Source organism: Plasmodium brasilianum, assembly GCF_023973825.1.
Source record: "Plasmodium brasilianum strain Bolivian I chromosome Unknown PB_00_02, whole genome shotgun sequence".
NCBI lineage: Eukaryota > Apicomplexa > Aconoidasida > Haemosporida > Plasmodiidae > Plasmodium > Plasmodium brasilianum.
Genome location: NW_027122950.1, coordinates 159,576 through 178,043, shown reverse-complemented (window position 1 = coordinate 178,043; position 18,468 = coordinate 159,576). Strand labels below are relative to the sequence as shown.

Genomic DNA, 18,468 nt, shown 5'->3' with positions numbered 1-18,468 from the left:
CACGAATTAATCATTTTGGACTAAATAAACGCAAAAGAAACAAAAACACATTACTCTCACTATTTATGATTAACAATATGAAATTTCCTATTTAATTAAAGAAAATATACTAAATACATATTTAAATATGTATTCCATGGAACGTAAATTCGTTACATAAATAAATAATCTTATTTACATACATATATATTATACCGAAATATACAGCAAAAACAAATACTTAAAGTACAAATTAAAAAAATGAAATATTAAAAATCACTAAGAATTAAAAAGAAATATTTTTTTATTTTATATCAAAATAGTTATGTATATGCATATGGTATTACAAAAATTAACTGTATGATCATTTCTTATATATATATTATTTTTAATGATATTACATATCTTCTTATTCCATATTAAATACCTTTTGCATGAAAGGAGTTAACAATATTATAATAAATTTTAGGACTATTTGCAATTTATTTTTTCACGTTTTTCAATTTTTTAGATGCATAAATAATAGCTAATACAATTAAGATACCCAAAAATATTAAAACCCCTAAAATAATAAGCCCTATATAATCATTTATTGTATTTCCAAGAGTTCCTTGGGTAGAATTATATATTATTATAATTAATAATCCTATGAAAAAAACTATAAAGGGTGGTCTAATTAGTAAAGATATCTTTTCATCTATGGTTTTCCTTACAGTCTTTTCATTATTTTTTTTGTTACACTTTATTTTATCTATGGAATCTAATTGATTAAATTTTTGTTTTTCAAAAAATATATCTATTCCATTAGATAAAGAAGATTCTTTTTTCTTATCTAATTCATTACCTTCCCCTGTTTTTAATAAAATTCCTTTTATTTTTTCTCCTTCTGTTATAGGACATTTGTCATTTTTATACTTATATTCGCGTTGATCTATTAATTTAGTGCTATTTTCGTCAACAAATGTAACTCTAGTCGATTTTGAATCCAATGAACTCTCAGAAAGTTGTCTATTAGTTGTTAAAGCTGAATGTTCGTATATATTATACTTCATAAACATCGATTTACCGCAGTTATACTAAGAACAAAAGGTAAACATTTATTATTTACAAGTATATATATTTCTATACTAAGAAAAAGTTATTCAAAAAAATTAAACTTAGAAACAATAGAAAAAATAAGAAATATTATAATAATTCTACATTATTGTTATAATGGCATATCCATATACAAAGTTCAAATACAAAGATTTTAATAAAAAAGATGAGCTTAAAATTCTCTTTCATTGTATAGATCTCTAATAATATTATATAATATCTAATAAAAATATTAATTATATTTTAAATCCCTAAAATGTTAAAATAAACTTCTTATTTATTTTTGATATTTTTATATTATTTTAAAAGTAATAAAATGAATTAATTAGGATATAATTCTTACTAAATTTTACAAATTAAAAATAACTTTAAAATTGATTTAATATAATTTCTATATAATGTTATTGTATAAAAGAAAAACATATAATAAAATAAAATAATGCAAAAAAAAACAATATTAGATAATATTAAATAAAAACGAAAATTATTCAATCAGTGATAAAAACATTTTATTTATTTAAAATACAGTATAATATGCAGAAATCGTATACTTATATTTATGCATAAAATAATTATGAATATTTACATTAATATCATGTAGAAAATTTAATTTTATACAGTTTTATTGGAGAGTTTCTTCTAAAAGTTAAATAATATTAATTATTCTTTCAATAAAAGCAATAGAAAAGATATATAAATTTATGAGAAATATTTTTGATTATATAAAATATTCATTAGTATCTGTCTAAAGAAATACGTTTATTTATAAACTGTTATATAATAATAAAATAAAATATATATTTACAAAACAATCTATGAATTTACGTATAAATTTAAAAGAAATCTACTAACGGAGTTATATTTTTGTATAACAATTTTACAATATTATATTTTGTATATAAATTGGAATACAGCTGATTTTTATTTAATAAAATGTTTAGAAATACTTAATTTTCATATTTCCTATTACTTCTAAATTTGTATATAAATATATATTAACATATATATTAGTATATTAATAAAAAAGAAGGTAACAATGAAATTATTATAAAAACATTGAATACAATAATATAATTTCAGAAATATGGACATCTATATATTATTACAAATAAAAATAACAAAAAGTATATATATATAAGATATATAAAAGGATAATAAATTTTTTTTTTTTTGAATATTAAAAATTTACTAATTCTTAATACGATATAATTTTCATAAAAATTCTAAATATATTCTTTTGTTTTAATGAGTACTATTAAAGACATATTTTTAAGATCAAATAGAAAAAATTATTATTTCTACATAATATAAATATGTTCTATAAAGAGAAAATTATAATATATCTTATTAATTTTACTCTTATTATAATTACAATATAGGTGATAATAATTACAAATATATTATATTCAAGAAAATATTATTACTCAACAAAAAAAAAAAAAAAAAATTATTATTATTTTATTTCAATATGTTAAAAATTGATATAATATATATCATGTAATTATATTATATGTAGATTTTGTAGTATTAATAAAAATAAAACTTCAGTATATTTTATGCGATTTTATGATCTCGAAAACATTTCTTTTAAATAACTATACAAAGTTTTTAATATAAAGGATGTTGTAACACCTAAAAATTGGTAAAAGAAGAAGCTTCTAATATGTATGTTAACAAATAAATTACAAAAATATATAAAATCAATATAATACATTAAAATTAATAAGTCAATATCTTTACATTCTCAATCATTGTATTCCATATACATTTTTTTTAAACCTTTTTTCTTTTTACCTTTATTTTATAAAAATATTTAATGGTTTATTTTTTTAATTATATCAAGTATAAAAATAGAAATTATTTTTTGTTATCACTTTATGTTATCATAAATATCCAAATATATTTTTATAAAATTAAATCAAAATTATGTATATATAATGAAAACATAATATATATATGAATCCTGTTGATTATTGGTACAATTTAATAATGCGCAAAATTAATAATCTTCCACTAAAAAGTTCTACTAAAAATAAAACAACATAAATAAATTTTTAATATTTCATAGAAATAACCTGAACCTTAAATCTTAAAATATTTAATTTGTTCTTTATTAAATTTATAAAACATAAAAGTTTTATATTATTAAATATATATATATACTAACGCTATTTGATTTTTTCTAGGTATAATATTACATATAATACTAATTTATATTGAATATATATTCTATAATAATCGATTATACTTTTTCTAATCAATAATACTATTAATGCCATATAATTATTGGGTATATAACTTTTTTTACTTCAGTATATTTTTTTAAAATAATCGGTAACTTACTATATATACTGTCGCACAATATTTTAATTTCCTACTGTTTCATTAACTAGCCTTTTTCCATTGATATTTACTATAAGCCTATTATTTCTTTTCAACAATGCTATTATTGTTAATATAATGACAAAAATATATCACCATAAATATATATAATTAATTAATTACGAAAATAAGTGAAATTTCTATTTTTGTGATATATTTTTTAACAGTAACACTTTTTTTATTTCATTATAGCACATTATTAATGATAATTTTTTTTAATTAAACTTCTACGCTAAAAAATTTATAAAGCCAACCACATAGTATACAAGTTTATATACATTTAACTAATATAAGGGTAATGAGAAAAAAAAAAAGAATAAATAAATAATGTTAAATTAATTAATGCACTTATTATAAAATGTATAATTCCATAAATATGCAGGACATAACATAGAACAAACATAAATAAAATAACCAATTTTATTAACTACATATTTATTCCTTTCCTTATACATAAATGTTAGTAATGGGAACGGTACAAAAACAGTTAAAAAACAAAAATGAAACTAATATTTCATATTATATTCTATAGTGTAACCCCCTATTAACAAGAAACGATGATTACACAATAAGAATATATAATTGTACTTATAATACAACATGAGAATTTACGAGAATAAAATTATTAAAATAAACAAAAAAGGCTTCTTATCATTTATCTTCTACTATTTGAAAAATCATAAAGGTTGTGTAACTTTTTGTGCCTTACAAGAAATTTTTATTATAGATTAAACAAATTATTTTATAATAATAAAAAGAGAAAGACGTAAAATATATAAAAAATATTTTATATATTAACTCAAGATATTTATATGATTTAATTCAGTAAGTTTCGTTCGCTTTCTTTTTTTTATATTTATACTTAGAACTTATAAAATAAGTTTATCTTTTAAGTAAAAAAAAAAAAATGTATAGTTAAAAGATAGATTCAACTAATAATTTATTTATTATTTATATACAAAAAAAAAAAAGAAAGTTTACATGTATATATTTATATACATATATAAAACAATAATAGTATACTTATTCACTTCCTTTCTTCATACTCAGAAGACACTTATATTATTAATTAAAAAGACTAATTATACATTTATTAATTACTCCAGAATATAATAATTAAGACTAAAGCAAGATAAAAACGAGTTCAGTCTATTTTTTTTTTACATTTACGAATATTAATTGGAACATAAATCTATAAAATTATATAAACTCTGCTTTTATGTATTTGTATCAAGCTACATTTATTTTTTTAAAAAATTCTGTTATATACAAAAATATACATATAAATCGCAATTTTGCGTTAAGGCACGAAAATATATGAAAATAAAATGCGAATAGAATTAAAACGTTCACATTTACAAAAAAATTAAAATTGTAACTTTTCATTGTTACGTATCATAAATCCCTGTCACCTGCAGGTTTACCTATTAAATCTTTGAAATTAAAGATATGTTTTTTATTTATTTATATCAATTAGGAAATTGTAGATTTTATTCGTTATAAAATATTACTGTACGTAGAGAAGGATATATTGTATTATACATATCGCTTTTTATATGTATTAACTATTTATATTTTTCAGTTTTTCTTAAGATATAAAAATGCCCCCAAAAAAATATATAAGAAATATATATAATGATGCAACTATTGTAATATACATCGTCTCATCTAGTCTTACGTTTTTACTTAAAATTATTGTGATACCGGCTACAGCAATAGATAATAAATATAAGATAATTAAGGCAAAATACTTATCACCTTTTCTTCGTTTTATTTTTTTTAAAAACTTATTATCAGCATTCGCAACCTCCCTAACTTTCTTTGAATAATATTTTTTCTTAGATGTACCTTTATCAAAATATATATTTCCTCCAGCACATGAAAAATATGTACCTTCCCTATATAGTCCATAATCTTCTCTATTATTTAATGGACTTTTATATGGTTATTTATTATTCCTTGAAGCCTCCTTTTTATTAGTAGATATATTTTTTTTTTCGCATTCTCTAAAATTTGGCATATCTCCCTTTATCCATATAATATTTGAAAACTTTTCTTTTTTATGCTCCACTAGTAGCCTATAAATACTAGTTCCAAATTTTCTATAAATATTCGTCCTTTGATACAAATAATTATGAAAGGTACTTTAGAAAAACAAATTAAATATTCACGATTTAAATGATAAATAATTTCATACTAATAAAAAATGTTAAGAATGTAACAAAACAAAAAAATAAGGTATCTTTAATTTATAACATTCTATAATATCACTACTAAAATAGTATGTGCAAGTTAAAAGGATAAAGGTCCAAATTTTAATAAAAAATAATAACATATTTTTCTGTTTGATAATGTAAACTTTTAACATTGTAATAAATCCTTTTAAGATAAAAATGGTAATAACATAATATCCTTTCATTTACAAGTTATACTATATTTTTTTTTCTTAATTACCTTTTTTATTATTCTATTTTTATAAAAAATTGATAATATATATATGTACAATCTATTTAACAATATCGCAAAAAGTAAAATAACTCCCAAATTTTATTACTAAATTTTGACCTTAATGTTATTTATAAAAAAAAGAATTAATAAGAATAACATTACATGCACACATTTATAAATATTTTAATTATATAATTTAATAATTTCACGTAGTACAGTGATAAAATAATTATTTTATTAATTCTTTTAAAATAAAATAAAAAAAAAAATTATATTATATTTTAGTATTTGAAAATACTTAAATAAAATAAAATATATAAAGTATAAATCTTTGGTAATATATTGTTATATATACGAAGAAAATAATTTCTATTTTAAATGTTTTCTCATGGATAATAGTTTTTGGTTAATATTACATTTTATAACAAACAACTATTATAGTTAAAATATATTATCAAAATAATATTAGTACTAAAAAGCCAAAAAAAAAAAATGTATACAAGTTTATTTGTTATACTAATTATAAAACTAGTATTCATGATCTTTAATTATAAATTTTATAAATCAGAATCATAAGATCCTTGCTATTTATTGTACAAAAAAATATATATTTTATAGGCAAATAAGAAAAATAATGTTCTTATATTTGTTTCATTATTTTATCAAATTATAATTTTTAATTAAGTTTTATTCATATTATTAGTTCTTAATGATAATTTTTATAATTAGATCATTTTATTTATGTAAGTTTTTTAATAAAACTTATATTTTTATATGAGATATTAACAGAATTAATAAAAAATATTAAAATAAATAATTAAAAATAAATAGTTAAAATTGATTAATTATCTAAGAATAAAAATATACCTCCATGTTATATGGACAAAAAGAATAGTAAGGGGAATTAAATGACTGGAATCAAAATTTCTATAAACGACTAAAAATATATAGCAGATGTCTTATTAAATTAGATGAAGAACATACAAAAATATTAGAATTAATGTATTCATAATAAGATTTATGCAAAGAAAAAATAACAAAACTAAAATATATGTTCTTTAATAAAGCACGTTCTTAACCATATATTTGTTATAGTAATTATTCATGTAAAATTAGTGAATATATTGAGATGATAGTAAATAAGAACAAATTTTTCAAAAATTCAATAAAAACAATCTAATATTACCATATCCAAAAATTTCCCGCGATGTAAGCCTAAGACATTTGAGAAATTTCCCGAATGCAAGAACTTTGATCTACGTATATATCATAATAATACACAGCATAATAAAAAGGAAATATCAAAATTTAAAACAATTAACTAAATTTCAAGATCAATTCCCACAAAAAGCTCCAATTCAAGACGAATTTATAAATTTAATATATGTATGACTGCAGCTACACTCGATCCTCAAGCCCAATTTCATATATCATCATCCAAATTTACAAATATAGAAAACAAAACTAATTATGCTAAACCTATACCTACTGAAACATCAAATCTTTGTACAAATACCTAAATTCAAACTCCAAAAATGCGTATATATCCTCTATGAATTAGTACATTACTAAACTCAGAACACTTCATAGAATAGGAACTACTGCAATATATAATGAAAAATAAAAACATGACTTAATTTCTCCTCCTCTTGCACTCTATAAAATTTAAGGTATGATTAATGTTTCTTATTATATTACTATTGATACAACTACACTAAATAATATATATATATAAAATCTAATTATTTGTTCGGAATGAAACTTATGATATACATAGAAATCATCTACTTTAATAAGCTTTGTAATTATTATGGTATTTTTTATTTTTTTTAAGGAAAAATAAAAATCAAGCATTAAAAATATTGTAAACATTTAATTAATGTAATATATAATTATATGAATCTGTTTTTTCATGTTGTAGTATACTCTAATATGGCTATTAAAAAAAAAATAATAATAATAAAAATGAATTTCAATTTATCCACTAATATATGATTACATTTAAATTATTACTATAATAATTTAATGAATAAAAATAAGAAAAACTATATAGTTTATTTATTTATAAATTTTTTATATTATATACATTTATTCATTTTACCAAAATTGAATTAACTCAGCTATTATGATTAATAGCTTATTAATATATATTTTCAACTCTTAATTTAAATGTAAATATATAGTATAAATAACTTAATATATTAGTTTAAATAATACACACTAAAACATAATATATTTTAAATCTATATTTTCGGATTCACATTTAAACAGTGGAAAAATAAAACAAAACATCTTTTAAAAAGGATTCTACAATAATAATATTTATAGCTTATTTCTCATAAAGCTTAATTTGTAAAACAAGTATTATGCTAATTTATTAAGTAAAAAAAACAAAGGTAAGGAACATATAAGAATATAACAAAACACATTAACTTCATATTTTCACATGATAAACAGAGCGTATATATATATTTTATTTAAAACTAATAAAACATTTTTTTAATTTCATCAACAAATAATCATTTAATAGAGAATGTATAAATAAAAATAAGGCTGATTTGTACAGTTAGTAATATATATTAACACAGTTTCAGTAAAATTTTTTGAATTGTTCTTTTTCATATTAAAATTTACGCACATTTATAAATTATTAATAAGAATCCATTTAAATATACAAATATGCATATGAAGGCATAATAATGTATCAGGTTTACACAATACTTTAAAGTAAAAATTGAAAATATTAAAATATTCGTTTACAAAAAAATTAAAAATGTATATTTTTAGTGTTCCGAATAAAAAATTGTAGGAATATGGATATGTATTTAAAAAAAAACAGGCAATTATAGGTATGCTTGTCATATGTTTATATAAATAAGGAAATTATAAGTTGAAATATTTTTAAGAGAATATTTAGATGAATATAGGATATTTCGTTCTGTTTAATTTACTTTTTAACTTCCTTATCTTATATTTCTTTACAACTTTCCAGAACATATAAATAAATGTAAAAAAAATCATAAAGGTGAATACTGAAAAAAACGTTAATTCTTCTTCACTTACAATTGCCCCTGAAAATAATTGTATCAGAGATTTATTATTCCATAAATAATAACTTAAAATCATAGCAAGAATTGCAAGCGTGGTACAAAAAGCAATAAATAAAATATATTTATAATATACACTCCTTCTTAAATTCTCAATGTCAAGATTTGCAGAATTCCTAACTTTATTTATATAATATATTTTATCTGCCAATCTTTTTTTATTATATGTATTTCTTCCATAGTTTGCAGAAGATTTATTTTCATTAGCGCGATCATGGCCACCTACATTAATTGACAGGCATGCATGAGGTTGTTTGTTTTTTTCGTACTCTTTATTATTTGGTATTTTTCGTTTTAACCCCACTCCGTTTGAACCAATTTCCTGTTTATACCTTTCCAGTATTCGATTATTTCTTATATCAGATTTTTTACAAATTTTATTCTTCTGCTCCAAAGGATTATTAAATATGCTCTAGAAAAACATAGTAAATATTAATTATTAAAAATAATACTAAATATTATAGTTAAAAAAACATTTTGCTAAAAATAAAACAGAAAAATGTAAATAATAAAAATATCCTAAAATAATATTATACCACATCACTGTAAAAATGGCATATCCAAGTTAAAAGGATAAACATAACAATATTAATAAACAAGTTTGACTTAATTTTTTGTTCCATGATACAGATCTTTAATATTATAATATATTAAGTAATGATAAAATTAACAATAATATAAAATAATTCCAGTAACAAAGGATGTTATAATTATTATTTTAATATTTTTCTTATTATGTTTTACTTTTACTTAAATACTCAATTTAAGTATGTGTATACGGAATTTTACAGAATCTAATAAATATATCCACTTTAAAAATGTATTATTATATTTTTATTACGATATAATTTAAACAGAAAAAAATTCTAATGAAATTATATAAATATATTACGTTCATAATTATTCGAAAATTTACAAATTAAATATACAAGAAAAAGTTAATTAAATGATATTTTTTTACAACCTATTCAAAAAAAAAAAATAAAATAAAATATAAACAAAAATTCCCCACGTATAAATCATCATAAAATGAGAATCATTTAAATATATAAAAAAATAAAAATCAAATTTTTCCTATTTTTCAAAATCAAAATATTTTTGAAAAATTTACTTTATTATTCCTGAATTATATTAAAAAATTTATAACATTGTATAAATATCATAACGCTGTATTTATAATGTTAAACGTAAAAATTAATTTATATTTTTTATTAGATAAAAATATGTATACAAAAAAAAGCAAGATATACTTTTTACATTTAACATGTTTTTATTAGTAAATTTTTTATCATATGATATTATTTCTCTTATAAGTATAAATAAAAAGAAATATTTTAATTATTTAATTGATATATGCAAGGATATTTTTTTTTTATAAATTTTGTATTCTATATGAAATATAAAATAAAGGTAAAAAAATATTCATTTAACTTATATTTTATTAATACTTTCTCAATTAAATATTTAGCATCGTTTTGACATATTATCAACATACGAATTGCTGGATCATTTATGTTACTTTTAAAATAAAATGGTGATTGATAATTTTTTTAAAATATTACTTAAATCTAAATAATAATGCAAAAAAATTATTTTGCACAATAATATTTAATTATATTAATTCACATAAATTTGCATATAAGTTTAAAATTATAAAATTCATAAACCAAAAAAATTATGACAGTTTCCTACAGTAAGAACGGTAGAAATATATTATTGAATTTAACTTTAAAAATATGAATAAATCATTCAATTAAGTTAACATTATTAATACATTATGCTAATATACATTTTTTATGTATTGAATTATAAGTTATTTATTATATATTATTTTTACTGGTTTATAATATTTTGTTTTGTAAGTACAAAATATTAATATATAATATAGATATTAAATAACGATGAAAGTGGAACCTTATTTAATCCAACTTCTAAAAAAACAAAAATATATAATAATTAAAATGGATATAATATTTAAAAATCTAAATATATTTCCTTTTTTTATATTCAAAAATATTTACAAATTTTATAAATGAAAGCATTTATTAGTAAGCATTAACTTGGGAAACCCAAAAGAATAACTATACAAATATTATATTTAATAATGAAAATTAATTTTAATTAAATTAAAAAAAAATTCATTATATTTTATTATATTTATAGAATACCTAGAAAGTTCACCTCCTAAAATTTTATAAAATAATTATTTTCAAGGTAATTATACTATATAAATGTTATATCATATTTTTAATTTTTATAATATTTTTATAAAGATATAAATGTATACTTAAACTGTAATATTAAAATGTAAGCATAAAATATTATTTACAAGATGTTCTTATTAATATATATTTGTTAAATTTATATTAATAGCAATTCCATTATATATCAGTAGATTATCTAAATTTTTTTTATATTCAAATGCATTTGTACTTAATTTATTTTTTTTTATTATAAATTTAGGCAATATAGAACGTTTTTAAAATTGATAATCAAATATATTTGCATTTATTTTTAAGAAAACATTATTTATTGAACTCTACCTCAAGTTGGTTATTTTGCGTTAAACGTTAGATAACCAAATTTCTCAAGACAAGTATTTAATTTGCACAATCTATTATTTTCTTTTAAATTTACAAGATGATACTTTAAAACTATTTGTGTTCATACAAAATATATGAAAAATTGTATATTCACTTAAATGAGCAAGGTACAATTAACAATTCTTAATCATTATATTTAATTATATCCTCTTACAAAAACATACCTTGAAACTTATTAAACAAAATTACTAGAAATTTGAAGAAATTATACAACGTAAATCAGTGTGCAGTACGTAAAAATTATAGTTTTTATTACAAATAATGCACATATTATGAATTAGAGAAATAATTTAGAATATAATAGGAAAAACTGTATGTATAAAAAATTATTAATAAACTTATGGATTTGCTTTTTTATATTAGTAATGAATTCTTTGTATATAACTCTTTTTATAATTTTATTTGTATGAATTTTCAGGAATTTAAAAAAATAATAGAAAAGATATATTTTCACTTATATTTTAAATATTAAAAAACCGCATATTAATGTACTACTTCAAATGGAAATAAAAGTTATGAGTATGTAAATTTCTTCACTTGTCCTAATAAATTACATAATAGATATATATAAAATTGATGGGTTATTATTACGAAGATAATTATTTCGATCCACACGAAAATTATTTTAAATACTATAAAAATTATAACCTATAAAATGTGTATACAAAGTTATAATGCATATATCAATTAAGACCTAACATTTTTATAAAAGTATATTCACGTGAACCCATAAACCTTGATGCTTATGTTATAAGTAAACAATCATCAAAAAATATTTATAACATTTTAATATGGTATCCTTTCTATTCTGTTCTTTGAACTTATTTTTCTCTTTTTAGAATAATACTAATGTTTTTCTTCTATAAAGCTCATATAAATTCCATCTTAAAATATATCTACATTATATTTCTATATATATTATATATTCCTAAATAATATATAAATGTTAAGTATATATACTGTACATTCTTCGTAATTTTAATGTTCATATTATTTTATTCATCCTGGAATCAGCTTAGATAAACATATTATAAACAAAAAGAATATTAGTATAAATTACATGATATACATATTCATGTTTCTCCATAATGTAATTTAGTATGTCAACATAAAAATTTTTATGGCAGGGAATATAGTATCTTTTAACATGGTTAACAATTATCCTTAGAGAAATATCATTGTTTTAAATCAAATGCCCTAAGATTAAAATAATTGTATTCCTTTCTTCTATTGTATTCGAAAAGAACACATAAAAAATATAAAAAAAATATACATATATATACAAACTAAATTATTCCGAGTACACATTATTTATACAGAAGAAATATTATAACAATATGCAATAATATTAATATTAAAATAAATAAAAAGTACATCTTTAATTAAAATTTATATTACAATTATTTTTAGTTACCCTATGTAAAATTTTCCACATATGTTTTTTCATTTTCTTTAGATCATAGATATAATTTCACAGAAAACAATATAAGTATGTATTAATTTATTGTCTAATCAATAATGTGTATAATATGTATATAATTTATATATAAAGCATAGATTTTTAGTACATTATTATCTTCATGTTAACCTATAAAGAAATCAAATTTAATAAATAAAATTACATTATTAAAATTAAACGTAACATCACTATGTAAGAAGCCCTATACATTACCCTTATTTAATTAAATGTTTTATGAAAATTTACAGAAGTTTTTTAAATAGGCATTATTTCATATTAATCAACAAGTAAAAAAAAATGGCACATATTTATGAATGATCTATTAAAAAAAAGTATACTCTTGTTTTTATTATCTTTTAATTTTTTAAATGAAATCTTAAATATTAAAAAATTAGTAATTGTCAATACAAATTACATACATTTCTATACATTTTAAAAAAATATTTTAGTTCTTTACATTATATATTTATAAACATAAGAAAATAACAAAAATATGCCCAAAACCACATGCATATTAATATATGCCTCTAAAAAAAGAATATTTACTTACATTAACCCTACCATAATTTAACTTTATTCAGTATATATATTACAATTTTAGTAATTTACAATTATTAAAAATAAAGAAAAATTATTTATATAAATTATACATTAATATATAATCAAATTTAATACTTTAAACTTTGAGTGATATTAAAAATACAAACAGTATATTATATTTTAATTTATTAATATTTAATATAATACACATTTAAATATTTTTTGCACAATCAAATTAAAATTCCTATTATGAAAACATTCATATAATAATTAGTTTTATATCTTCAATTAATTGTAAAATTTTAGAATCTTCTATTCACTGAACATGTATAATTAATAACTAAAAATGAAATTATTTTATTATATATTCATAATTTCACATTTATATGATTCAAAAAAAAAAAAAGATTAGTTAAAAATATTTTTATAATAAATATGTTTTATAATATATTTCTCATAGAATACATTTTTCAGAATAAATGTGAAGTTTTCGCTTTAGTTAATAAATATATATTTACATATCAATGCAACAAAATATATTCAATTCCTTTCATTAAATAAAAAGCAAGGAACATTTATTATTAATTTAAAAATCATAATTAATTTCCATAATATATTGAAAAAGTAATAATTTTATATTAGTATGTAAAGTAGAAGTATACGCAACATTTTTATCTAGAATAAATTATTACACTTCAATAAAATTATATGAATTTTGTTATTATATATTAATTTTAATGTATATGTTTATACAATTCATAAAAACTATTTTATAAGATATGTAAATATTTGAATCCACATTATTTTATTAAACGCAAACGATACTTTTAATGCAAACTGCAAAAAATTAAAACATGCAAATTCACAAAAGAAAGAAGAACGCTTATTTTGACTGTTGAATATCAAAAAGGCAAAGTATATATTGGTTCTTAAAAAAAAATATGAGCAGTTTTTATTTAATTAGTATATAACCAAATATATTAAAAATAATACTTCATATTAAGGACTACTTTACAGAAGTAAACATATTCCTTATTATTCACTTCACCTTTTCCTGTACTTAATTTTTTCATATTTTTTAACTTTCTTGTGGTAATAAAAAATAGCCAATACAAAGGTGACACCTAGTATAAGGAAGGGTATGAAATATATCAAAATACCAAATATTGGTCCTAAAAAACAGGCCTTATGGGTACCTGTATTTAAATTAGAACATGCCGATAACCATGGTAATTTATCCTTCAACCATTCTAAAAAGGTATTCAACCATTCAATATTCTGTTTCGTCAATGTTTTTAAATATTCTGTCAAACCTATTAGTCCCCAAGATCCTCCATCACTTTCAAATGCATAACCCACTGATAAATCTTCTACGAATACTGTTAATAATAACAAAAACAATAATAAAGGTAAAACAATTCGCAATCCGTATTTTTTACGTACTAACTTTCTGTAAGTCTTATTACTAATTGTCCTGCTATTTTTAAGAAAATCCATGTAATCGAGTTCTTTGAATATTTTTTTTTCAACATGAGAATATTTTTTTGTTTCAAACATACAAGATTTATTTGTTATATTTTGTTTGTGACCTTCCTGATTTGTTGATGAACGCCCATTTGATTGTTTATTTTTTGACTTTTCCCAACATTCATAATTATATGAATCTTTTTTTTTTTTCATTGCATTATTTGGTATCTCTTCATTTAAACCTACAATGCTTGTATCCTTAGGATGTTTACATTTTGCTAGTAAGCGATAAGTTTTTGTATCTAATTTTTTAACGAAGTTGCAATTCCCATGGAAATATTTTTTAAACGTTCTCTTAAAAAAAATATGTAAAAAATTTTCAAAAAAATAAATTAACTAATGGAAAAGAGAAATATTAATAATAATAAATCTGGAAAAATATGAATAATTCAAATATCCATAAATAATAAAATCATACTATGTCATTTCTAAAATAGTATATCCACGTTAAAAGGATAAAAGCACCAATTTCCATAATTAAGATAAACTTAATTTTTTGCCCCATGATACAGAACTTGATATTGTAGTATAATAAGTATAAATAAATTAATACTAATATAACTATTAATGATAGAGAATACTATATTTAATTTAAAACTTTTTTTTTACTATGACTCCTTAAAAATTTGATAAAATATATATAAATATAATGAATCTTACATCTTATGAAAAGAATGATTATAATAAAAATTAATTTTATAAATTTTATCTTAAATTTAATTAGTAATAAAAACTAACTTTTCAATAAAATAAAACAATATGAATTCATTAATGGATGTTGAAAATATACAATTCAATTATTTAATGTAATCAATGAATTAAATAATATTATTGTAAATTCAACCTGATCGAAAATACAAAAATAGTTTACTTCTTCTTATATAGAGATATTGAATTTATATATAGTATAGAACGTATAGAATATATATATAATACACTTCTATACATACTAAAAAAATAATTATTAAATTTTAGTACGTTATCTATTAATAATTCTAATGTTATAAACATTTTTTATGAGTACAAACTATTATTCATAAAAATATTAATTATTAAATCAATATAATTAGAGTAATAACAAATAAAAACAGTAATATTTTGTATAACATTTATATTACATTAATTATAATATATTCTTTAGTTAATATGTAAATAAGTATATTAACTTTTGTTCAATAATACATTTAATAAATTCAATTTATAGCTTAGTACATAATCCATAAATAAATATATATTTTAAAGATAAACAAAAAATTATTCTTTATATTGTATGGTAACTAATAAAAATCATAATTTTTAAGTTTAATTTATATATTATTTTTAAATGAAAAACCTTTATATTCATCTACCCATTTTTTTTTTTTTTAAATATATTTATACATTTAGGAGATATATTAAATTAGTAAAAAAAAAAAAAAATAGAAATTGAAGTTAAGATTGCTAAGGAAATATTTTAACAATTTCATTAATTTAAAAATATATCAAAAGCAATAAATCTACAAATAGGCATAACAAACATGGCATAATATATACATATAACGTAATGAAGAATAGCAATATATACTCTACTAAAATATATAATTCAGTAATTCATCCATTTACAATTTTGTAAGTAATATATTATTTTTTTATTATTTCTTTTAATGCATAGTGTCTAGATAACATATTAGAGAAGAAGGATATTAAATAAACATAAATACATAAATAAATAATAATTCATTAAAAATAGGTTCAACAGAAGAAAAATATTATTCTCAAATATCTCTATTCCTTAAATGGTATACAGAAGATGCTGATAATCAAAAAAATATTATAAGTACAAAAAATTACTGTAATAGTCTGATATATAATTTTATTTTATCATTTTAATAAATTTTTATGTTCCAAATGTACAATTAAAAAAACAAAGAAAGAAAAATATAACTAAATTTAAAATGTTATTTTTAATTTATAAAAAAAAAAAAAAAAGATATATCATATAATTAATATTATTATATATAAATATAATTTTAATGTATTCTTATATTATTGTTGCAACATAATTTATAAATGATCTTATTTTGCTATATATTCTCCCATAAATTGGTAATCCTGCCTTTTTGATCTCAGTTATTATTTCTATATAAAAAATATATTAAACTATTTAAAAAATATATAGTAATACGTATATATAAAATATGAAATAATTCATGAAAAACATATGCATTATATAATAATTCCTTGTAAAACAATTAATTTTTGAGTAGTTTTTTTCAGATATAAGAATATTCATTTTTTCTAAAAATGTTTTTGATCAATTTTTTCAGAAATGTATCTATACTTGCCTATTTTATTTATGTTCCCTAAATTATGAAATCATATAAAAAGTACTTTAATTTGGTAATAAAATATTAACTTTCTCCTCATTATATATATAACATAAGACAAAGTGATTATAAACATATATATAAGTATTTTTTTTTTTAACATGTATATCATTACTACCACTAAATTTTACATAATAATTATAAAAAAGCCATATACTTCAAAATTTATTTTTAAAAGTTAAACAAAAAAAATAAATAAAATAAAAAAAATAAAATAATATTATATAACCAATTAGAGTACTAAATATTAAGTAAGTAATGTAAAAGATTATAAAAGCAATTAAGAATGTTTCTCTAAAAATTTTGCTTAACACAGAATATAACAAAGACTGTAATTTCATATAAATGTTTTAATACTTAAAATTTTCAATTTACCAATGATGCTTTTAAAAATATAATGTGTAATACAATAGAACTAAAGAATTAATATGAAATCAAAAAGGTCATACAAAAGAATTTCTTATTTTATTATAATACATGCTCTGTAATTTTTTAGGTAAATAAAAAAATATATATTATTAATTTATTACATATTACTTTAAAGAAGTATTTGGTATCCTTTATATATATATTCAAAGTAAATGTAACGTACACTATTAGACAAAGTTCCCAATATAATATTCATTAGATACAAATTAACAAATATAGATAATGGTTATATTAATAGTATTAACAGTATATATATTTTATCTTTTTTTTTTTTTTTCTTGTTTTTTTATGTATTTCCTTTAATAGAAATATTATAATATAATATTATTTTAAATAAAAAATGTTTTAAATTAACATAAATTTGTATGCATTTTTCTAATGCACCGCAGTCAATATAATACAATCGATTTCTGTATAATAATTATTTTCATTGATTTTTCAGTATACTATAAAAAGTATTTCATGGCTTATTACACTAGATACTTATTCATGCACAATATTTACATTCATAAATTATATTATTTTACATAAAA

At 18.4% G+C, this 18,468-nt stretch overlaps 3 protein-coding genes across 3 annotated transcripts; all 3 read right to left on the bottom strand.

Annotated features, from left to right (window-relative positions):
- Positions 1-461: 461 nt before the first annotated feature.
- On the bottom strand, positions 462-1,263 carry MKS88_000094 (uncharacterized protein; the record flags this gene model as incomplete). Its single annotated transcript, XM_067219427.1, has 2 exons — positions 462-1,055; positions 1,180-1,263. The coding sequence occupies 2 exons, from the start codon at positions 1,261-1,263 to the stop codon at positions 462-464; spliced, it is 678 nt and encodes a 225-aa protein (XP_067070252.1).
- A 7,554-nt stretch (positions 1,264-8,817) lies between these two features.
- MKS88_000093 (uncharacterized protein) lies at positions 8,818-9,634 on the bottom strand (the record flags this gene model as incomplete). The annotated part of the gene is made up of 2 exons (XM_067219426.1): positions 8,818-9,423; positions 9,548-9,634. 2 exons carry the CDS (start codon positions 9,632-9,634, stop codon positions 8,818-8,820), a joined length of 693 nt encoding a protein of 230 aa, XP_067070251.1.
- A 5,023-nt stretch (positions 9,635-14,657) lies between these two features.
- On the bottom strand, positions 14,658-15,645 carry MKS88_000092 (uncharacterized protein; the record flags this gene model as incomplete). The annotated part of the gene is made up of 2 exons (XM_067219425.1): positions 14,658-15,434; positions 15,559-15,645. 2 exons carry the CDS (start codon positions 15,643-15,645, stop codon positions 14,658-14,660), a joined length of 864 nt encoding a protein of 287 aa, XP_067070250.1.
- Positions 15,646-18,468: the final 2,823 nt, after the last annotated feature.